The 25,506-nt window shown below is 36.5% G+C and overlaps 1 protein-coding gene across 1 annotated transcript in view; it reads left to right on the top strand.

Moving 5' to 3' along the window:
* Nucleotides 1–25,506, top strand: part of SRBD1 (S1 RNA binding domain 1) — a 146,701-nt gene that overhangs the window by 29,540 nt on the left and 91,655 nt on the right. Inside the window, exons 12-14 of the mRNA XM_087953112.1 lie at nt 78–235; nt 2,432–2,522; nt 3,423–3,530. Of these exons, the coding sequence (XP_087809238.1) occupies nt 78–235; nt 2,432–2,522; nt 3,423–3,530 (357 nt within the window). The remainder of the gene's footprint in view (nt 1–77; nt 236–2,431; nt 2,523–3,422; nt 3,531–25,506) is intronic.

The raw sequence follows: 25,506 nt of genomic DNA on the forward strand, positions 1-25,506 counted from the left end.
AGGAACTTTTCATCGAGAATCAAAAAATACAATTTTGCATATCTATGAAAAACTGGACTTTTTTGCTCCCTTAACAGGTCAAAACTAACTTCAGATGCTGAAAAGGAATCGGTAATGATGTTTGGAAGGAATCTTCGTCAGTTGCTTTTAACAAGCCCTGTGAGAGGGCGGACATTGATGGGAGTTGATCCTGGGTACAAACATGGCTGCAAACTAGCAATTATTTCACCAACGAGTAAGTCTTCTGTGCCATCTGAGAGAGGTGCTATTTTTCATATAGGACATAAAACATCTTTTTTCAGCTGATGTTCTGCAGATTCCATTCACACATAGAAACTTATATCTTTGATATGGGAAACTAAATATAATACATTAAGACTATCCATATTAAAGCTGACAGTTTTTAGACCTGCACCACATGTTAAAAAGATGTATTGAATAATACTTAGTAAATGTGGCAGTGAACTACTTGAGATAAAAAGAGCCTGATAACATATAAAACTTCTCTCTCTCTCTCTCTTTCTCTCTTTCTCTCTCTCTCTTACACACACACACACACTTACTTTTTTATATAATGAAATTGCTAATACAAAAGCTTTGCTCATAAGTCAACCAGCAAATGTCAGCTTTAGTCAGACAGGCATTTCTCATTGTTACTGAGAGAAAGGTTTGTGCTCCCGTCTTAATTCATTCTGTAGCAGAAACCAATGAATAATTATAATTACTACTTGCTCCCAGCATTTTAACCAATTGGGCTGCCTTCCTGGAACAAAATGAAAGCAAATGCAATATATTTGAGAAATGCATATAAGTGTGATTTAGACCAGGGGTCTCCAACCTTGGCAACTTTAAGACTTGTGGACTTCAACTCCCAGACTTCCTCAGCCATGTGGCTGAGGAATTCTGGGAGTTGAAGTCTACAAGTCTTGAAGTTGCCAAGGTTGGAGATCCTTGACTTAGACAACAACTGGTTCCAATGATATTTCTTCATGTTTGCTTTTCCAAATGAGAAATATCAAAGTTGTTAAATATATTACAACAATTTTTGTGGTATGCAATAGGAGTTTTGACCCTGCTAGCCTTGTTTTTTCCCCTTGGCATTTCAGCCTGGATATTTGCTGTGGCCATCTTGGGAGATAATATAATGGGTTTGTTAGCCAGAATGCATATTTGTTTTTATTTCTATTATTGTTGTTGGCGTTTCATATTAGCTGCCTAGAATTGCTTTGGTGAATTAGGCAGCTGTATAAATTAAATAAAACAACAATTAATGTTTTTAAAACTTGAATAATTTCAACAGAAATGTGATTCACAACAGTTTTAGTAGCAGGGATTCTTAAAACCTGTAGTGTCACAACCCCCCACCCCCCAAAGAAATCAAATAAGTTTGGCCTTTCTTATCACCTCAAAATCACAAATTCAGGACTTACCTCTAAATAATAACATTTAACTAAATTGAAACTTTTGAGAAATGGCATGATTTTCAAATGAGACAACATCTTGCACATAAAGGTGGATAGCATTTATTGAAAATAAAGGGTTAGAAAAATGTTCCCATTGCATTTCTCAGAGAACTAAAGACACAAGAAAAACGATTTGATACCCAATGGATGTACATGGTAAAGCATGAGAAGACTGTCTTCCTTATTTAACTCCTCCCTTTTCTACTATCAATTTAAAAGATTTTATTAGTTCAAGAGGCATTGGCTGCAGTCCTAAAACTAAGTGGCCACACTTCTGTTGAGAATGCCACCTTATTGATGCCACTCAGTCCTTTTCCTCAGGTTCTACTGAGCTAATGTATCCATAAAATATTGGGAGACATTTTAGTGCATAATCCATAGTCATTGCACATTACTTTCTACTACCAAGGAATGAGTACATGTTAAATGTTTCAGTCATATTTTTGTATTTATGTTGCTAAACTCACATGTTTCAACTCTGGTTATCAGGAAAGCCAGCTGCATGACTTTGGAACAGTCTCTCTTTCTCTCTCTCTGCCTAACTCACCTTACAGAGCTGTTACTGAGGGGAAAATAAGAGACAAAAAGCCCTTATTATGTATTTCATATTTAGTTGTACATAGTAAAGGAAGGATATAAATCTAATATCATATAAATGAATTCATACAACTGAACCAGTTGGCTAGATAACACCCTTGGTAACACCTGGGTAAAAATATCAAATAAAACAACACTTGAACAAAAACTTGGTACCTTGATAAAATGCCAACTGCCATTAAATTCATCTGGTTGAGAAAGGTAATATAAATTCTTTGATTGCTTTTGATTGATTGAATAATGAAGTGGGAGCTGGGAACTGGGGAACGTAGATGCCCAAGGCTTCGTGAGGTTTGTTCCTGCCATGTTCAACCATAGTTGTTACTAGAAACTAGGAAAATAAATTTACATTTCTTTTATTCTCACATTAGGTCAGGTACTCCATACAGATATTGTTTATTTGCATGCTGGTAAAGGAATTCATGAAGCCCAGAAGATCCGGAAACTTCTGTTGGATCACAAGTATGTTCATCTTAATGTTGCTTTTCCCTATACAGTATGTTTCACTGCTGATCAGCAGCATAGAAGACAAATTAGGTTGCTTTTGATATTTTAGAATTTTTATAGGAACATTTGGAAGAATATAAATGCATTAATGATGTAATGAGGGCTACTATTCCACGTCAGGCTCTTCAAATTTCCCAGAGGGAACACAATGGTAAAATGTAGTTAGAACCTTCTGTATATAGTTCAGGAATGAAAGAGAGATGGGATTATAGATGAAGGCAAAAGCCCTGTTTATATTTCATTTGAACCAGAATAGTGAGTTTGGTCCTTTGTACAGGAGGTACTTCCTCCCTACATCAAAGCAGAAAAGTTTTGAAATTGCTCCATTAATTTGGGGCCTAGCCAGGTAACCATTTGGTACATCTGTGGTTAAGAAAGTAGCAGGTCTCATATTCCACCTCCTTCTCTAATGTAAATTCCCCTTCACATATTATCAAAGCAAACAAATATCCCTTCACATACTAATAAAGCAGCTTCTAGTTGCAGGAGTTCACCTGCAATATGTATTAGGTCTGTAATCAGCTACTAGCTACCTTATCTTTAATGTGGTGTCAAGAATAGATGTAAGTGCATTTGGGTTTCATTCCCATTGCATGCTCATTCATACGCCTTACACCATCATCACTTGTGTATTACTTCTATCAGTACTTTGATGAGAAAAGGAAAAAGTACATAAAACTCTTTTTGGAAGAATGCAAAGCCTCCATATTTTTAAGGCAAGCAGATTTCCTTTTCCATATTACATTGGAAGAGGTTATGTGGGAAGAGAAACAAAAATGAGAGTTGGAGTATATGATGGCCTTAGATGACCTTAATTTTAATGCTATTTCTTTCCCTCCCTCTCTCTCCTAAAAGCTGTCTCACTATTGTGATTGGCAATGGAACAGCTTGTAGGGAAACTGAAGCTTACTTTTCTGACTTAATTATGAAGAAATACTTTGCACCTTTGGATGTCACTTACTGGTAAGAAAACATAAAATAGTACTACATTATTTGCATTGGAGTCCAGAAGAATTTGTGTTTATAGAAATGTTTTGGGATGATAAATCCTTTACATATCATATCACCATCTACTCCATTAGGCTGTTTTCAAATCTAAGCCATAATCCTAGGTAAATAAATACCATTCTTGTGCTCATACAACATGCCATAACTAGACAATTACATCAAAATAAGGCATCCCCTAATAGCCTAATTCACATAACAGTGGGCCAGTTCCTATAATATAACGAACACAAACAATTCTGGCAAATGTATGGACACAATCTTTACGTTTAAAGATAATCGAATGTTTAAATAATACCAAATCAGACTGTTTTTTTCCCATTCTCGTGCTTTTTGAAATATCCTTTTTATTAAAAGACTTTGAAAAAAAAATGTACATTTCTTGTGACTTTTGAAATGGCCAGACAAAAAGGTTGTTTATACAAAATTTATATTAAAATAAAGTTAAATATAAAGTCCATGTTTGTTTTTAGGATGTATTGTATTACATAGTGTAGGATAATATAAAGGCTATATTTGGTGATGCTATTTGGTGGATCTCCTTAGATTTTGGAAGGGATTTATTAAAGTAGCCCTACGAACTATTGTCAGCATTTCTCCTTATTCCAGAATAAGACCTGGCAGAATTTAGTTCTTTTCCAAGAAGAGCCAGAGAAAAAAACAGCAGCTATTTCAGGCATTGATGGTGATTATTATGTTTTCTATAGAGGGTCTAGTGTTGCTGATAGGCTTGCTGGAATGTTTGCCCCCCACCCCCAAGAACTTCCTGATGTTATCATCACCTTGTACTAGACCTAGTACTGGAACCCAAAAAGGAGGAAGACTTGCACACTGGATATTTGGCATGTAAAGGATGTCTCAGCCCATAGAAGGAAAGGGAGTGTAGGAAGCATTTCAGAAGGCTCCCTCCCCTAATTTTCCAGAGAGTAAAAGGAGGGGAGGGAGAGTTTGTTTGGTATAAAGGTTAAGGCATCAGGCTAGAAATTGGGAGACTCTTGAGTTGCGGTCCTGTCTTAGGCGTGAAATCAGCTGGGTGACTGTGGACCAGTCATTCTGTCACAGTCCTAGGAAAAAGGTCATGGCACAAACCACTTCTGAAAAATCTTTCCAGGAAAACTACAGGAACTTGTCCAGGCGGTGGTCAGGAGTCAGAGTTAACTTGAAAACTCACACAAAAGGGAAGGAAAGGAGAAATATTTTCAGACTTGCAAGATTCTGTTAATGTAAGCTTATTTTAAAGATAAGAGTTAGTATTCATTGTTGTGCTTCTTGTCTGTACTTTCTCGGGGGGCAAGAGATAACACAGATGCTAGCAGAGAAAAAGCGACATACAAACTTTCTTGCTTTCATTTGTTTTGTTCATTTGAAAAAAGCTAAATTCTTAGTTTATTTGAATCTGGTTTTCATAATTGTTAATAGTTTAAGGTTCTGAGCATATCAAGGAAGTACGTGTCACTAAAAATATATGTAAAGCTTTTGACACTGGTTAAGAAAAAGACTAGGGGGAAGCAGGCAAGGTTACTGTGAATATCAAATATAATTTAAAAAATAAAATAAAAAGTTGAATGTTTAAGATGGCAGTCTGTGCTTTCAATATACCTTGAATTATTAATCCCATAATCCTTGTTGTGTATACTGAAATTTGTGGCGGCAGTAGTCACAAACATCTACCTCCCCTTCTGCATATATGTTCTGAATTAGCTCCCATTGATCTTAGATGGACATTCTTAGATAGATGAGTCTAGATTTACAGTCTAAAATAAATTCTGTATAAATATTTATTTTAAATAACAATGAATCATATGTACCATGATTTGTAAATCCCTTAGAAGATACTAAGCTACTTCCTGCATACACTCAATGATTTCTATGGTGCATTTTTAAAGTATTTTTCTTGGATTCTAATTGATTAAAACAATGTTGAATTGTATTTATTTACTTTATTTATTCAATTTGTATGTTGTATGAGTTCGCAACAATAAATAACGTAAAAACAGCAGAGTACAAAAATTACTATAAAACATTCACAAAGCAAATATAAAAAAAATATCACTAAACACGGGGGTCCTATCTTGTTTGCTTATAGCCTTATATGCCAGACCCTGAGTGACTAATATATCCTATTTACATATATAAAAAGTAAGTTATTTAAGGTTAAAAAATGTAGTACTTAAAATACAATGTTTATATATTTATTAAATTTAGAAGATCATCCAACAGACTCTGGACAGCATACAAAATTATTAAAACAAGAAAAGAATAGTATACAATCAGCTGAACAATCCAGCTAGTTGTTATGGGAGCGTGGTGCGTGTTAAAGCCTGAGGCCTAGGGAAAGACTTCGTAGCTCATTCCTGTAACCTTTTCAAATTTGAGATTATTTTTGTTGTGCTATTATTTTTAAAATTTGATCAAACCTTTTTTTCCTCCCAACCATCCCCTCCCCACTTCTCTAGAAATGGGCAGCTATTGATCATCTTTTATATTGCCAAAATTAAGCAAACTGCACCTGAGATCTAATTTCCAATAAACTGTATTCAATTGCTGAAACTGAAATATCAATAATACATGCTTTGCGCTTTCCTAATGGGGTTGTTTCTTGGCTTTCATGCGTGGCCTTTCATTTGCGAGCATTTGGGTTTAATGTTCTAATTCTCCGACATTTCGTAGTTCCCTGTATAAAGCTTTATGTGTAAACTAACATTTTGACTCTAATGTGCGCTATATTGATGAAGATCTGCCTTATTCTCTCTGGATTTTTAAGAAATGCCACTTTCAAGTCCTCTTGCTTCCTCTATATCTAGTATTTCACCTCGCCTAATTACCTTTACTTTTCTGCTTCACAGCACTCTCTCCGTTTGAAGGGCAACTTAACATTTAGGTTCACATTATGATAATTATATTTCAAGACCATGGTGGGCAGGGATTAAGAGGTCTTTGCTCTGGTTGCAGATAAAAAGGGTTCAGATCCACTTGTAAAACTAGATTGGTTAACAGCCCATAGTTTTCATTATGTTTGCTACTCATGCGGCATTAATTCTTAATTCATCAGGTACCCAGGGTGCTGTAACTCTAGAGGTGACCTTGGGACTTGATTTACCTCAGCTCAGTTTTCTTTGTTAATGTACCATGAAAGAAATACATGAAAGATAGCCAACTTCAAAGCTCCTTTTAAAGTAAAATGGTTGATACAAATCCCCTGGCGTTTAATGATGTCTGTAAAATATTTCAGCTGTCTTATATTCTTTTACAAGCTTTTGCTTGCTACAACTAAATCAGTTTGTTTCATGTTTGGTTGGAAATATAAAAGGATCGAAGGGTGGGTTGTTGTTGTTGTTTCTGAAATTTTCAAAATTATGCTGAAAATTTATTAAGAGTACAGTCTCGTTATCATTGCCTAGAAATGAGCTCTACTGAATTTAATAGGGCTTACTTGCAAGTAAGTGTGTATGAGATTGCAGCCTAAGATTTACTTCACAGTAAATATCTGGTAAGTGTTGCAATCAACCTTATTTGCCCTTTTGTAGGAAGCCATGTTAAAATTAGATGTACAAAAATGGCAATTAAATAAATGTATTAGTAAGATTTTTAAACTGGAAATAGGTTATTATAAATCACTAGTCCCCAAGGACCACTGGCACCAGGATCTGGTTTCATGGAGGACACTTTTTCCACGGATCAGGAGGAATGGTTTTGGTTTCACTAACTCACCTGCCACTCACTTCCAGCTGTGCAGCCCAGTTCCTAACAGGCCATGGACTGATACCGGTTTGTGACCCGGGGTTGGAACCCCCTGTTATAAATGTCAGCAAACCTTAAATACAGATTTTGCCTACCAGTATTTAGGACATTTTGGAATATTTTTCAGCCTTGCATGATAAGGTGCACCCCCAAAATCTCTGTTCAGAGTTATTAAAAAGAACATTCACCATTCTTTTCCTTTCAGCCTAATTATTTAAAAGTATATGTGAGGAAAGCAGCCGCAACAAAACCTTTGCATATATAGAAATAAAGAAATAAAATCAAATTAAAACTGGCACAAGATTTAAAAAAAACTAGGTTTCAGCCCTTCTAATAGTTGTGTGTCTTGAGCTCTTTGGGTCTCAGAAATTATTCACAAATACTTGATATTCACATGGTAGCTATGACCAAAGGGTCCTTTGTGCAACTTGATATGCTAGTTGTGCCTCTTTGGGGGTTGGTAGACCTGCTCATAGTCACTCCCCCTTTAGTCACCTCCCAATTAGATTACTGTAGTATGTTCCATATGGGGCTGCCCTTAAAGACCATCCAGAGGCTACAATTGTTCCAGATGCAGCAGTACACATTGCTATTGCAGTGGCCACTTCTTGCTATGTCTATGTGACACCACCATTCTGCAAGCTGCACTAGATCCTAATTGGCTTCTGGATAGGTACAGGCTATCTCCTTTAAAACCCTACATACAACCATTTACTTGAAGACCACCTCTTCAGAGGACCTATACAAGGGAGGGCAACTTCCATTGTTGAAACAATGTGCTCTTGTAACCAAGGTAATTTATGGAATTACCTTTCTCCTGATATATGATTGGCCTCAATCCTTTTCTCTTTAGAAAGGCTATTGATAACCTTGCTATCTTGGGGTCAGAGTAATGAGCCATGGCGATAATCGTAGACCATAAAGTTGTTAGCTTAGCAACAGATATTGAAATAGGCTTTAAGATGAAGTACCAGGAAAGTATAAGAAATTCAAGATTGATGCCTCCCTGACTAGTGGGAGTATAAGTGGGAGGGAAGAAAATCAGATTTTCAAGATTCTGTCACTATAACCTATCTCAAGAAAATATAGTTTTTCTTGTGCAACTTGCAGAATGGTGGTGTCATATAGACATAGCAAGAAGTGTCCATAGCAACCTGTACTGCTGTATTCTGGAACAACTGTAGCTAGTCTTCCTGTCAAGTCAGTTTCCTGATCAGGTCTATGTTGTAAGGTTGACTGTGATGTGTTGGAGCCCTGATTGGATGATGATGTTATTTATGTTTGGATTGCAGTGTATTGTTTTATTAATTAGTTTTATACGTTCATATAGTGTGGTTTTGTGTTTTTAATATTATGTTTTATTCTTTTTTTTTTTTGTAAACTGCTTGAAGTCACTTTGGTGGAGTTGGGCAATCAAAATGTTTTAAATAGTTGACCTACTACAAAGCATTTCTATAAAATGGGTACCATCAGTGAAAAGTCACTGTTACATATCTTCAGTGTACTAAATATCTTACGTTAGTAAGATAAAAAATAGATAAGGAAGGATGTGGGGACTGTACTTGAGTGTAGAATTTGAGACTAAGGGCCCAAGTGACTGTGATAATGATAGACTTATATACTGCTTCATAGTGCTTTATAGCCCTCTCTAAGTAGTTTGTAGAGTCAGCATATTGCCTCCAACAATCTGAGGCCTCATTTTACCGACCTTGGAAGGATGGAAGGCTGAGTCAACCTTGAGCCGCTCAGAATCGACTGCCTGTCAGTGAGCAGTGACTTAGTCTGCAATACTGTATTCTAACTATTCCGCCACCACACAGTGATACTGATTGATTGTGGGCATATTACACAATCGGGCAAGACTAGGATATTCTGTTCTGCCATGTTTCCTGGGGTGGTGATGGGATGATGTTCATCAATAGATTTCTGATAAAATGGTGAAAATGAATTAATATCTAGACCATCATTGATTTCTACATATAGTTGAAGTGCTTTGGGCATGCTTTGAGTTGGTTGACTAATATCAAGTTCATTTGGCTAACAACCCACCAGAGCTTTGCAAATTGAGTCTTTTTTACTTTCACTTGTTACATATCAGGCTATTTGAAAGTCTATGGAGATTCTCCATCATCCAGATCGTGGTTGTCCCAAAGATGCTTTTTCAAGAATCAATTGGACTTTCTCATTTTTCTTTCTTTTTCTTTAAATAAATTTTATTGAATAAACATTAAAAACAATTGAACACAGTGCAACTTTCTTGGCCATCATTTTGTCCATACAAACTATAGTATAAAGATACACATAACAGTTAATTTCCTTTTTCCCTTATGTTATTAGTATAGTGCTAGCTGCATATTATTTCTGTTTACATTTATATACAATTATATACATATTTACAACCGTCTTTTATTCATTCATATCATCTCATATTTGTCCATTATATTCCATTCTCTTTGGTTTACAAAACTTTAACTTTCATTCCTATAAAGCGTCAACCCTTTCTTTCTTTTTCCTTCACTCTAGCCATTGATACATTTTACTCCAGACTTCATAATACTCTGTCTCACCCTTGTCTTTGATTTCTAAAGTTAGTCTGTCCATCTCTACACAGACTGATATTTTCCTTATTATTTCATTTTCTGTAGGGGTATTTTCATTCTTCCAGTTTTGGGCATACCAATCTCGTAGCTGTTATTATATGTATCATTAAATATATTGTTCCTTTATTGTATTTCTCATTAATAATTCCCAGTAAGAATGTTTCTGGTCTGAATTCTACTTTCTGGTTAACCATCTCTTCTATCCAAACCTTTATTCTCCACCAGTATTTTTTTGCTTTTATACATTTTCACCACATATGATAATACGTCCCTATCTCTATGTTACATTTCCAACAATATGGTGATATACTTTTGCTAATTTTGGCTAATCTAGTTGGAGGAAGATACCAGCTGTAAAACATTTTGTATTGGTTTTCTTTATACGAAGTTGCCAATGTTAATTTTCTATTTCTTTCCCATAACTTTTCCCAATTGTCTAACTCAATATTACAACCGAAATTTTGAGCCCATTTTATCATTACTCCTCCTCCATTTTATATTCTAGTAGATAGTTGTATGTTTTCTTGATTGTTTTCCCCTCCATTCCTAATAGTATCTTACCCAATGCCATCAATTCTCTCTGTATGTCCCATTCTTTCTTGTCTTTCTTGTATCTTGATTGGATTTGTAGGTATGCTCACCTTTTGAGTTGTATCCCTTCTTCTTTCAGTTCATGTCTCGATTTTAGTTTCCCTTTTCCATCTAGTAGATCTTTGTATATAATGACTTCCCCAGATTCATGAAATTTGGATGCACTGTTGCTTCAAGTGTTGAGAGCCATCCCAGAATCTTTATGTAATTTTGCTGTTTAGTTTTTATCCATACCTTAAGTAGAGCATGTCTTGCATAATGCCTCTGGAAGTGATCCGAGAAGCTTCTTCAACTCTGACTCTCCCACCATCCAGTCAGAGCTGAAGAAGCTTTTTGGATGAGAAGTGAAATGTCTTCAAAGAAAAACCAGACAGTCCAGTTGCCTCTTGAAAAAAAGCACTTTTAGGCCATTTGAAAACGTGCCTGCATATGTGCTGTAAGAAAAATAAAGGCTTTCTACTTATTTCACAATGTAGTTAAGTAGCTCATATATATAGGATATGAGTTTTGCTCTTTAGCAGTTGCTTTTTGGCTGGTAGCTGCTATTATTTTTTAAAAAATAATATACCATGGAAGAACTATCCAAGTTATTTTTGCAATGTGTATATCAAATATGTGGTCAACTTCCCACAACCTGGCACCTTCCACTTATATTGCTGTAACAATTTCCCCAGAATTAGATATGCTGGTTAAGTATCTGAAAACATTTGGTAAATACCATTGCGATAGAAGGTTGCATACAGCTATAGGGATAATAGATATTGCTTTGGGATGAGGGTGGGGTTAAAATCTAAATCAAAGTGTCTTTGGCTTTTCCTCCACGTCATGATAGAGTTGGATAGTCTTATAAAGTTATTAAATAATAATTTTGGTTTGAATCAGTCTGGGCCTTATATTTCAACCTGGTTTTGGATCTTTCTCTTTTTGTATCAAAAAGGACATATATGTTTTAAGTAAATGTGTCATGAGAATTTTTTAAATTAGTATTTCCATACAGTTGTTTTAAAAATCTGAAGAAATAACTAATTACAGTTTGCCTCAGATTTAAAAGATTCTCAAAAGTGATCCTCCATGATGCCTGATCACCATTATAAATTTCTTACAGCTGTCCAAGTAATGCCATGATGTAGGGTAATTTAGCTATGTGGGAAATTTTTAAATGGTGGGAGGCTGCATATCACCCTTGCCAGGGTTCCAAATAACACACCCATATCAATCAAGCTGACCACCCTTAGTAATGTGTCTGTTTGGAGTTCATGTTCCCTGGCTGCTGTTGGCTTATAAGTGGTGTGATGTGATGTTATGTTTTGTGTTATGTTATGTTGTGTGTTAATATTTTTCTTCCAATCCATTCTTTAGTCTAAATCTCTTGTAGTGCTGCTGTTTTCTATAAGTGAAGCAATAGGGAAAAGATATTTAAATTTGAGAGGGCATGGGAAGAAATAATCAAATGACCTACCTAGAATCAATTCTGCTTCATTGCATGACAGTAAATGAAAAAATAAATAAACAGAAATATGGGGATCTTAATTATGGAATTTACATGTCATGTTTTGGTGGGGGTGGAGTGGCTGATCTAGCTCAATATGGCATTGTTCTATTCCCAGGCATATTTGCTTATGCCTCGTGTAAGTCATTTCCTAAACTGCCTTAAAAGAATGTCTGAAGATCTACCCGATTACAGTAAATGTATGATGTCATTGAAACACTCTGGGCTAATTTAACATTGCTTTAATATGAATCTCCCAAAACAAGGTTATATCTCTGCTGTGGTGTCTTGCAGATCAGGGCAGTAAGGATTCTCAGATTACCTGATATTTGAGGCCAGTTTGGATTTAAATCTGGATCTATCATGACAGATGCTGAGCATATGTAACAGGGAAAAATAATATTTGGTATTGTGACAACGATACAACAATGACCAATAGTGGAGAAGACAAGAAAAGATGATACATATTTTCAGAGCTTTTCATAAGATCCATGTATCTAACATTTGGGTGATAGGGAAGTGGTGACAATAAGTCTGTCAGGTTGGTGAGAAATGCTTCAAGTTCTGCTTTATGCAAGTATTTTATAAATATGTGCTTACAGGTTGGCTGTCCATCAGTTAGCTGTCTATTAATGTAAGCTTCAATGTTATTACAGTGATATATTCTAGCTGAAGATGCAATTTGAATTTTGAGCCTGGTATTCAATTGCTGTTCTGCTGACGGTTAAATTATATTGACTGGATAAGCTCTATCCCATTACTGCCTACAACTAAACAGCAATATTTTTATAAGACAGGTTCTTTTAAAAAGAAAATCAGTGGTATACACATGCTGTAAGTAATAAAAGAGCTATTATATTGTCTTTCTAGCATTTAATAAGCAAAAGAATGTAAAATGCAAAATGCATACTGCATATCTGAGAAGGATTTAAGCATTACAATGTAGAAATAAATGAAGCATACAAGAATTAAATATTATATATACACACACACAGACACACACACATACATGCATACATACACAGACTTTGGAATGCACGGGAGCATCTATACAGCACCTGTTTTCAAATTGTTAAAACAATGGTGCTTTTTCTAGGCTTTGGAAACTGCCCCAGTGTGTGTATAGGCAAGAGGCACTTCACTTTGCTGATAAAAATACGTAAGTGGTGATAGCCAGGAGCAACTTTCAAACTAGTTGCGTGAGCTTGAAAGAAAGACACTTCTTTACATTACAAATATCCTCTTTCAAAAGATTTGCACAGCCCTACTAAATATCACATTTTAAAGTTATAACACCAGAACTTTATTTCTCAGATTCTTCTGGAAGAAGCATTGTCAGAACCAGCTTTGTTATGATAACAGCGTCTGGCCCCAAATGATTTAACAGATTCTGAGATTTGCTCTTTTCAGATATGTATTTGTACAGCAGCCAGTGTGCCATTCTGACATGGCCACATACTGCTGGTGGTTTTTCTGCCTCTGAGCACCACATGTGAAGCTAATGCTGTGTGACACCTGCCATTTGCACCCCTTTCTTACAAGATGAAGACAGATATCTGACCGTTCTTCTCTTCACAAATAAATGCTGAGGGCATGGTTCATAGATGAATGGATAAAGGATTCCAGTGTCACAGTTGCACAGTTTGTTTTTATGTGGTAGAGCTGAAGAACTCATGGGAGAGGTTTAGTTTGATGATAGTACTAAAATTGTTCTGCTGTTTCCACTTATTTGTCTGAGAATAAATAATTAACAGTGTGAAAACTCTTGTTTTATTACACTGCTTTTTAAAAGAAGAGTGGAGTCAATGAAATCATGTAATGTTTTTGTAATAGTCATGTTTCAACTTAAGCTGAATATTATGAATGAGCTTTTTATTAAACCTTGCAGTTCCTTCCCTCTTTTCTTCAAAGAGAGGCCAAAAATAAAACCAAATAGCTTCTATCATGGTTTGAAATTAAAATATCATGGCTGACCTATTTTGAGGAAGAGAAAAATTATGGTTAACTGAAAGCTTAAATTTCATTTTTAATAATGACCCATATGAAAAGAGTAGCTATGAATTTGGAGAGTTGGAGAAATGAATTCATATCTCAGTTCATTAAAGCAAAATAATATTCTTTGAGCTGAAAATTATCTGTCATAGTATAAAGTGCCCATTGTGCTTTCTGTCACGGCTGGAAGAGATGAGAAACTGATTTCACTGTAGCTGCAGTCTGGCATGAATATCCCATGTGGAGCATGGCTGTTACCGGTTAACAATCAGTGAGCTATTAAAACAAAAACATACAATGTCAGGATCACTCATTCTGTAAATTTATACTTTTATACATAAGAATTTGAAATTTGAATTTGACAGTTGCTATGGCTTCTTTAACACTTAAAAGCAACAGATCAATTAGGCAGGGCATATTTTAAACTGCAGAGCAGGCTTGTTATTCCTGTTGGTACAACGAAGGAAACAATGCAAATTCTTGCGGAGGACTGCAGTTTGTTTATTGTTTCTCTAAGCTCGAGGTTTCCTAACTTGGCAACTTTAAGACTTGTGGACTTGTGAATCTTGGAAGTTGAAGTCCACAAGTCTTAAAGTTGCCAAGTTAGGAGACCCCCTGCTCTAAGCCAATAATGGTTCAAATATTTAAATTTTGTTTTTGTTGTTGTTATTTGTTTTGGTTTTCTATATTGTTCATGGCTTTTCTTTCTGTTTCTTTTCAGAAAACCTGTTGTATCTGAATATACTATTTTATTTGTTTAATGTTACATTGGAAGGTGTTCTGCTTATGATACATTATAGAATCAATGAATCATAGGGATAGACGGTACCTTGGACATCTTTTAGCCCTGCCCTGAGTAGGAATTAGACAATCCTAGACAAATGTCTATAAAACCTTTGTTTGAAAACTTCAGTGATTAAGTATCCACTATTCCGGGATGCAGGTATTTTGCTGCTAAATCATTTATTTTGATCAATTACTACTTAGTTTAAATTGACTACCTATTTAGAGTTCAGATCTTTCTTTAAAGCAGCCTTTGGCTCTTGCTCTAGGCCAGTGGTTCCCAAAGTGGGTGGTACCACCCCCTGGGAGGCGGTGGGATGCCTTAGGGAGGCAGTAAGAGGCAAGGGGGCCAGCAGGGGGGTGCTAAGAGGTGGCAGGGGAGCGTTCGAGGTGCCGGCCCCGCAGGCTCACTGACTGCCAGCCACGCAGCCCATTGACTGTTCATCGCTCCGTAGCCAGCACCTCGAATGTGGAACCCGCACGCGGTGAGTCTTGCCAAGCCTGGGGGGGAAAGGTGGGAGGTGGTGGAAAGAGGGCGCTTTAGCTTGCAGGCTGCCCTCTCCGGTGGAAGTGGTGGAGGCACGCCAGAAGGCCTGAAAGCAAAACCCTCCCAAGGCACACAGTGGAAGAGTGGGTGGTCCGGCGTTAGGGCCCCCTTCCCCAGAGGAGAACAAGGGAGCGCACAGCGCCCGCCCGGCCTCCGCCTCTCCAGCCAGCTGGGCTTGCGTGCAGGATGCGGGTGGGTGGAGCTGCGGCTGTCCAAGGTGCGTGGCTCGGTTCGGTTCGGCTCTACATGGCCGTCCCAGATCTAGAACCTAGCCTCCCTCTGCAGCCCGGTTCTTCCAACCGAGCCCTGCGCTTGCTTGCTTAGTTTCCAAGCGATCGTTCCCTCCACCTCCCCTGGTCTGGGCTGCTTCCGCACGCCTTCCTCCTCCCGGGCGGAGCATAAAGATGGGCAGAAGTTGGGAGTCTCTGAGTGTGTGCAGAGTACCTCCCCTTGCTTGGCCCAATGGAAGTGGACCTTGGGTTGAAGCAAAGAGGGCGAGGTCGGCTGCATCGCTGCCCCAGGGAGGCTGGCATTGCAAAATTGGATGCCAAAGGGGGCTGGAGAAGGGGCAGAGGGGCAGTTGCAGGGGGCTGGAGAAGGGGCAGAGGGGCAGCTGGAGAGGGGGCAGAGGGGCAGCTGCATTAAGGAGCAGGAAGATCTTAGCCATGGTTTATTCATTGACTAAGCCAGAATCAAACAGCATGCTAAACTCTAAACCAGAATGGCTGGGTTGATATATTCAGCCTGTGTTTCTCAACCTTGGCAACTTGTGTGGACTTCAATTCCCACACTGGCTTTGCTCTACTTTCTCAAAGTGCCACCGCTGTCGCATTCATTCTTTCTGTCTGTCTGTCCATCCATACATCCATCCATCCATCCATACATACATCCATACATACAAAAGGTCTGCCTGCCTGCCTGCCTATCTACCTATCTATCTACCAATCTATCTACCTACCTACCTGTCTCTCTCTCTCAGTGTCAAATATTAATGCTTTTATCCCATAATGAAAATAAATGCATATTTTTATGTTGTTTGGCTTCTTTCAAGAAATGAAATGGATCTGTTATCATTGTGGGCAGAAAGGTTCAGTAAAAGCAGGAAAGTTACCAAAGATTTTGACAGCTGGGTGGAAGAGAAGGAGTTGGAAGATTGGATGTGAGACTGGCTTAGTAGGGTGTGCCACATAGAAGCATTGGCAGTGGCTGAGGAAGGTCACTGGGGGAATATGGGGGAGCTGGTATGCCAGGAGAATGCAGGGAGTGGCTGAGAGAGAGGATGACATATATACTAAACTTGCCTTATTCACTTTAACCAAATTGTGGTCTTCCTGAAACCTGGAACAACCAAAGCATTGTTCTCAGGAAACCCCTTCATAAAAATGGCAATAAGTATAAAAACTTCACAACACAATTCACTTCTAACCTATGCAATCCATAGTTTACAACGTTTACAAAAACAAAAGCTGTTGCATTACATAAAGGTTGCCACCACTGTGAGTACTAGCATCACAAAGTTTAAACAAATGATTATTTTATTTTCAATCATCTTGCAGAATCCTAGTGGAGAAAGTCTGTACTAGGAAATCTGAGTTCTGAAGAAAGAAAAGATGTCCCAGGCATTCCCTATTCCTTGGGTCTGGCTCTATAGGTACAAGGGCTTTCAGAGTTCAGCCTCCTTACAAAGAATAAGCCATCTGAAAGGACCATGACATTAATAGGTCAGCTTGTTGAAATTGACATTTATCATGATGTTCAGATGTGTGTTGTGCTGCTTGCTTTTTTTTTTTAACCCAATGCATTTTTGAATTCTGATTGCATCTGATGGATTTTACCATACACACGCTATGTTTTAATTTATGGTGAAAGTGTTATCCTCTTCTGTGCTTTGTGAGAATTGCTGACAATGGCAAGCAGTAGCATTAGAAATAAGCTCAACGTTACTGCAGTTTTCATGTTGCTTTTGACTGGGGGTAATACTGAAAATCTGTCTTCCTTTTGTGTATGTGTGGAGATACATAGTTGCAAATGTGTGTTTATTTCACTCACTTGCACAACATTTGCAGGGCATAATCTGGAAAACATGTTTTTGCAAAGCGTTTGTATTGCTTTATGGGAAGAATAATGAAAAGTGATGAATGAGCTCAAGCAGGTATTTAAATCCAGTTCAGCACTATATGGGAGTGCATTTGTTTCATAAGAGGGATTTTCTTTTTTAATTTAAAGCTTTGAGAATCCATTCAAAGAAAAAAAGATGAATGAGATGCAGTGATATTTTGGCATGTGCACGGGTGATGGTTCTAAAATGGAGGCTGAGTTTTGGCCAAGCAAATGTGCCTATTAGAGGTAGCTGAAATAGACTGAAATGAGAAGCACTATAGCAAAACAGAGTAAAAGAGGAAGACGTTGGGGCACTAAAGGGATATCAAAATTCAGTATATGTGGTGTTTTAATTTACCTTGTATATAAAAAGGGTGTTGTTTCCCCAATGATGACAATACATGCCCCAGTAGGACTGCTGTAGAAAACCACCTAGAAACTAAATCGGTGCAGAATGCTACAACCTGCTTGCTAGCAGCCAGTATTCTGCAGGAAAGTACATATACTGCAGGGCTCTGAATGTAGTGCCAATTGGGACAGGGGTGAGTTTATTGGCTTTGTCTTAATTCTTGGCAATTGCCTGGGCAAATCTCTGCAGTTTTCTTGACAAGATTTTTGGAAATTACCATTGGCTTCTTCTTAGGGTTGAGAGAGAGCAACTGGCCTAAAGTCTTTTAGCTGGTTTTGTGCCTAAGGAGGGACCAGAACTCACAATCTTTTGGTTTCTGTCCAGTGCCTTAAACCAGAGTTCCCCAACGTTTTCAGATTAACGACTGGTGGGGGGTGGAGAGGGGATGGTTTTGCATGAGTGGCTGGCAAGCATGTGCATGCGCAGCTCCATTTGCATGAGCAGCAAATGGAACTTTCTCATCCTGTGAAAGAAACTTTAGATTTAATATTTAGTGGGAGCTTCATAGTGCTTTCTTGGTAGCAGCAATTTTAGAAAATGGCTTTCTTCTTGGGGTGCTGATGAGATATAAAATCCATTGCTGTCTTTTAGGAAGATTATGAAGATGGTGCTTTTTGCTGAGTATTCAGAATTTGCTTAACTGATTATGGGTTTACTTGTTTCATGAGGTTGTTTTTATGGTTCATTGCACTATGAGCCAGTTGTGTGGACTGGATTTGACATCTATTTGTTGCATCTTTCACAAGGATCTGGGATAGGCAGATGTTGTTTGATGGTGTAAAATTCCCTTTTGCAATTGATTGATGGTGATATTGTCAATGCTGATTATGTTTGAGTGATGCTCCAGATATTTGGGGATTGCACCGAAGGCATCTGTCACTATTGGTACTATATTTTCTTTCTTTTCCCAGTCTATTTCTATTCACAGGTTTTCATTTTTTGTGATTTTTCTTCAGTTCTTTCTCTTCTCTTCTTTTTTTATTTTACTTCTCAACAATTAAGTGTGGGGTGTTATGTAACAGATGTTTGTCTGTTTGAATTCTAAAATCCAAGAGTACTTTAGCTTCTTTATTTTCTATTACTCTTGTCTCTTTTGTGATCCCACCAGCTCTTGCCTGCAGGCAAATGGTATTTCTTGCAAATATCCCAAGCACCTTTGTTGCTACTTGTCATTTGGTTTTTCTTGTACACCAGTTTGTTTTCTCCATTATTCAGTAAGCCTTCATGGTATACTAGCTTTAGTGCATCTTTTCCACTGCCCTTCATATATTCTTCCAATGTCCTTTTTTCTTCTTCAGCTATTTGGTTCATTTGCAAAATGCCAACCTATTTTCTCCACTGAGTTTGGACTTCAAGATTTTCGTCATTCTCATGATATATTTACTTCTAACCTTCTTGGTGCAGTGGTTAAAATGCAGCATTGCAGGCTAACTCTGCCACAGCCAGAAGTTCAATTGATGTTGTCCTCCAGACTCTTGATGATATTTCCATAGGATATCTTGGTTCCCTTAAGATTTCACTCTATTTTTCCCTGGTTGATGGTAAGGATGGGCCTTTTTTCCCCCAGTCAAAACTCATTTCAATATTTTGGCTGTATGTCCAATTTTGAGCAGCAACTCCCTTTGAGATGGTATTTTTTCCATAAAGCTACAGATCTTCCATGTAAAGAATGTGGTTTTTGTGAATGTGGCCAGGCATGTGTTTTTGATGTTTAATAGCTAGGGCCTGACCTTTCAGCATTGTTGATAGAGGAATCAGTACAATGGCGACCAGTAATGGTGAGAGCGAATTTGGAAAAAAAAAGTTTATGTACATTAATTAATTAAATTATAGTTTCATAAAAAGTATTCAGCATTTGGATGAGTGAAATTAGAACCAAAAATTACAGTCAAAAATGTGGATGAGGTGCCATTAATCTAAAATAGAATGTCCATATTTTAGCAAAGCATACTATAAAATTACATCAGTTGCTAGAAATAAGATTTATACAAAGGATAATAAAACATAGTATTTTGCTGCAACACATAAATATGGTCATTCAGATCTGCATTCTTTATAGAATATAAAATTTTATTTATAAAATAAATGGTTGTTTTGATACCATTCCTGTATGTGGCAAAGATTTTTTAAAGCGAGGAAGGTGATATCAAAGGACGATTTTAATTAATAAATTTAGCTTAAAAGCAGTGTTGATGGAGAGTAAACTGCATTAGTTTGATAGTTCATGTATTTATAAGCCAATTTGTCCAATGTCCAAAAATACTGAAGCACTCCATATTTTTGCAGTATTGTAGATAGTCACCAGATGGTGCCAAAACAACACTTTTAGACTTCTAAAATCTGTCATAATCATTTTACTTCTCTTTAGTTCCTAACAGTGTTCTTTGATTTAGCTTCGTTATGTATTATTCAAAAGGAAATTCTGTGTCAGTATTTGAATGAAATTTGGTGGTACAATGTGAAAATACGACTTTGAAATCTTGGCAGATAAAAGTGAAATGATGCAGAGGACACCAAATATAAAGTATTTCAAGTAAAGTTATCTTGCATTGAATAGCCTTAACTGAGTTGTATTTGGGATTCATCCACATTATTAGAAAATTATTTAGGATAGAAAGAGTATTTATCCTCTATATTGCTTCAGTTATACTTGCCAAAGGCACCTGTATTTGTGTGTAACAGACTAAATGTTTATTCTTTAAAGAAAAATAAAATATTAAGTATTTCAAAGACCCCAATATTGTTATATGGGTGCAATAATTTTGTAGCTTTGGAATATATTTTAAGAATAAAACAGGAAGAACAAATTAATACCCACTGAATGAAATCCTATATCACATAGAGTTCTGGAAATGGATTTTTCTTCCTTAAATCCTGGCCCTTTGCTCTGAAGGGTTCATAAAGAAAGTAGATAGTAGATTGTAATGGTGTGCAATAACTTTTTATTTTGCGTTTATGTAGTCCAGTTACTATGTCACCCAGATGTGTGGTGATCTTTATACAGAACATATTGATTACATTTTTCTCACTACTGTTACAAAATATATCTCACACAGGAAAGTTACAACTAACAAATAGCTTTTTGTTTTCTTTTTCCCCTTTCTTTAAGCATACATATCTTTGATGTTCATACAAATGGAATTCCAGATCTGTAGGAAACTTTTTTTTGTAAAATGTTTTCTCAAAGCTATTTTATTTGCTTAGGTCAATTTTTAATTCCACATATATTGTCATTTGAGGACATATCTGAGAGAGCAAACCCAGCAACCATATGCATTAGTTGTCATCCAAACTTTTCAGTGGGACTCTAGTATTAGACTTTGTTTACAAAATTCTCAACTAGCATGGCCTTTGAATAATAATTTTGAATAAATGTTATGTAATACAAAACATATTTATCCCATAAATCAGGGGTCCCCAACGCCGGTCCATGCGGACCGGCACTGGAACCATGAACAACCCTTACCGGGCAGCTGGTTGCTGGGGCGCCGCCATCTTTTGGTAAAAAGCGCTTCTGGTGAGCTTTTCCGGGTAGAAAGCTCACGGAAGCGCTGTTTCTGTCATAAAAGATGGCGGCGCCAGCCTTCGGTGAGCTTTTCCGGGTAGAAAGCCATTTCTACCGAAAAAGCTCACCAGAAGCACTACGCCGCCATCTTTTATGACGAAACTGCGCTTCGATGACGTCACCGGAAGCACCTTTTCGTCATAAAAGATGGCGGCGCCCAGTTGACGCCGATACCAGACCGCGGCGCCAGCTGATGTCGGAACCGGGCCGCGGCGTCGAAAAGGTTGGGGATCCCTGCCATAAATGGAACTGGTTCCAATAAATATTTTCTATTTCACCTATTTTATATATTTTAACTTTGTTTAACTATGAGTAAGACATACAGAGAATGCAAAATTCATCCTCATTTTTTTTGCCATTTTAAAACAGATTAAAATTCAGATGATGCACACTTATTTCTTGTATTCCTAAAATTTTATTTAAAATCACTGTCTTCCAGGTATTGAACTTTAAAGTTATAGTATATGGATTGCATTAATTCTAGAAACCCGAAGATGTTTATCTTTCCCGAATTTGTTTTTAAAAATTCTCTTAAAAGTCTAAGCTGTTTATTATTGTTTATCACTTGCATTGATCTATTAATGTGTGAAGTGCTTTACTTTTATCTCATCCCAATGATCTGCAGTATCTGTATTAGTATCTCTGCTGGGGGCAAGCCATATTCCAAATACAAGATTCTGTACTTGAATTTTTCAGACCAGATATATTGATAGCTCAATACAAAAAAAAAAAATCTTCTTTTGCTTCCAGCAGTTTAATGCCTTGAACACAGAATCAGTTGCCTGATTATCTCTTCCAGGTGGAGAAAGAGAGCTTTCCACTCTAAGGAGAGCTTTACTACAAATTCATCCTGCTCTTCCTCCAGAGAGCTCTGATTATAAATTTGAGTTCTCCATGCCCTGCTTCCAATTAATCCCACTGTCAAGTAGAACTGGATCAGGATGACCTAAAAGATATTAAATGTGGATGAGGATTTGAACTAAGACCTTGTGGTCCTAGTTCAAAACTATTCAATATCATGATTCCCCAATTGGATGTCCTCCAGATGTTAGAACCACGATTCTCAAAATTCCCAGCCTAGTTAGCCAGTGGCATGTTTATTAAGAATTGGAAGAATGCTAATCCCAATAAACATGAAGAGATACAAGTTGAAGAAGATTGCTTTGGGGACTGTCCCAAAAGTGCTTTCTCCAAAAGAAAACTGGATTTTCTTGGTTTTTTTCCTTTGAAAACATTTCACTTATCATCCAAGAAGCTTCTTCAGCTCAGTTCAGAAGTGAAGAAGCTTCTTGGATGATAAGTGAAATGTTTTCAAAGAAAAACAAACAAACAAGAAAGTCCAGTTGCCTTTTGGAAAAAGCATCTTTGGGATAACCATGACCAGAATGATTGAAAATCTCCATAGACATTTCGCTCTGGAGACTGCTGCTTACTGGTAATAATTTTTATAACGGCATTCCATGATTTTAATGTTCTGAGAAGTTTGTCATTTTATGATGAAGAATCAAAAATATGTTCACACTTTTAAAATACAGCAGCAAAGTATTCTTATAAGTTATCATAAGAATATATTTGTTCTTTGATACAGTCAATTTTTCTGATCCTTTTTTTTAATTCAGTTCAGTTCGTAATGTTTCTAATATCTTAGAACCACAATTTTTTTTTAGAAAAGATGGTATAATTTCCAGTTAGATTTAGTTGTATCCATTGAAAAAAAAAATCAAAATGTCTTAAGTTCCAAGTTTTGTCCTTTCCATGTTTTATTCCACTTTAAGCATTACCCAGGATCAAAAGATTGCCATCTGTGACTGCTGGTATGTTGCTGGAAACATGTGTAATTGATAACTGTAATCAAGAATAGTTAGACCCTCCTCCTACCCCCATCCCTGCCCCACTTCACATGGGCAGGCTTGCCTACGTGGTTTTGGAAATAAATCATGGTAAGCCAGTAAAATCTTGGCTAAGAGGGGATGAAATTAATACATATATTTTTTTATAAATGTGCCTGTTCACAGTATTGTCCAGTTTCACAGGAGAGTTTCCAAATTTGTGCAGTAATAAATGTAAATATTTTTGGGCACGGCATAATTTTCATCAAAAATTATAAAAGTTCCTGCTCAGTATTATCTTTATTTTTCCTGCTAGTAATTGGGTGTAATAATTAATATTTCTATATTGTATTTGCTACCATTTATTTTGATATACCAGTTGCATATTATGTTGCAGAATACAATAAAAATTGCATTTCTAGATTAGAGTATTTTAAAATAATTTATATTCTTTGCTTGAAAATATATTTCATTTGCATCTTGGACTGTTCTAATGTTTTACATCTGAAAAATTGGAAGAGTCAATATGATGCAATTAGGAAACTTAATATAAGTTTTATATAATGGAAATATAAACAATATGTATTTTTATTGAAACAGTCCCCTATTCTTCTGTTTCATCATTCTATTAATGTTTATTTTAAAATTTTCCATGAATAATAAAATAATATCCTTAGATTGAATAACTTCATTCTTTAGATGTAGAATAACATGTCATTTTTATAAAGTAAAGTGGCTTGGGCTTTTGTTTACTGGTTTTGTTTTGTTTTTAAAGCATTCACAACTAAGCACATCTGTGGCAATAGTGATGTGAACATAAAAGGACCTTCTCTTATTGTGAGGAATAGTGATTTGATTATTTTTTTTGCTACTGAGATAGAAAATGTATTAATCTGTGGATGCTCTTTTTATATGCTTTATTTAAAAAAAAGAATGCACTTGAAAGTATTATCAGTTGTTCAGAAATAATTGACAATACACTGGGAGAAATTACTCAAAAGGTAATTCCTTTTAGACTTCCTAAAGAAAATATTAGGACAAATTTTCTGTGCAATGGTTTTAATACTGCCGTGTGGGCTGAATTAAAGCCCTTTTTATTTATCACAGTTCAACAAAAGTAATGTGGGGTTTTAGCAGTCTAGAGTAATTTTAAATGTGATACTAGAAACTTAGCACAGGATAGCTTGTAGAAAAAGGATTTTCTGAAACATAGTAAATGCTTTCATCCATGCTGATTTCATATTTTAATTAGCAACTTGGAAAGGCAAAAGCAAATAGGCAATGTTAATTAAATTAATGACAAATGGCTAATTATTTCAGTAACTTGTAAAAGTTAATTTTTCATGACTTTTTTACAAAGATAAAATGTAAGGTAGCTGGGCATATTCCTTGGACATCTTAATCTTTGCTATTACAATATTTTAGTTTTTTCATGCCTCACCTCTGTGATTTTTATATGACCCACACTTTTGTTTGGAGGCAGGATAAGGTTTTAATATTTCTCTCTAAAATACTTTACAATAAATGCTTCTTTATCAATAGAAGCAATTGTATGCAGGTTGCATTTTCAGTAAATGGACAAAATTGAATCCAATTGCCTCTGACCCATAGATCTTGAAAGGGGCTGGTTCTTTTCTATGAACAGAAATGCCATTGTTTTCTTTCCCGTGCATTGAGCCTGAAAGTTTGCACTAGTAGGTGAAAAGGAATTCATTTTCTCTGAGCCAATCCCCTCTTCTGGACTTCTGTGTTAATCTTTTAAAATAAGATTCAGTTCTGATCCTTATTTCAGTTTCCCTTTGCATCTGCCTCTGTCTAAAGCTTTAGAGGCATTTGAATGCATCTCAGCAGCGGATAACTGATACTCCTGCCATGTAAGTTTGCATTTTGTGTTTGTAACTTCAGCTATTAAGGCTGGCCTTCAGTGATGCTGTGATTCAGATAGCTTTCAGAGGAGACTTGGTTAGCTTTTGAAAGAGATGGTATGGGGATTATTGCAGAGACTACGAAGAAGTAGTTGGTTTTATCCTAATTTAGGAAAGTCATGTTTAATTTTATGTTGGGGAGTGCTGTAACATAAATATAAGATACATTTGTATAACCTTGTTATGTGGATGCATACTGCCTTTTTGGAGTGACAGGCATATTATTGCTGCAGATGAATAGCTGCTGTTAATACCAGAGTTACCTACAATTTCAGAATTATAGTTCAAAATTCTAAATGTATCAAATGACAAACTCACTCATTAAATGTTCTGATGAAAAGGGACCTGTGCTTGGCACAATCA

This window comes from Notechis scutatus, chromosome 1 (genome assembly GCF_049901735.1).
Source record: "Notechis scutatus isolate UNSWTSFEM ecotype Mainland chromosome 1, rNotScu1.2, whole genome shotgun sequence".
In the NCBI taxonomy this organism is placed as follows: domain Eukaryota; kingdom Metazoa; phylum Chordata; class Lepidosauria; order Squamata; family Elapidae; genus Notechis; species Notechis scutatus.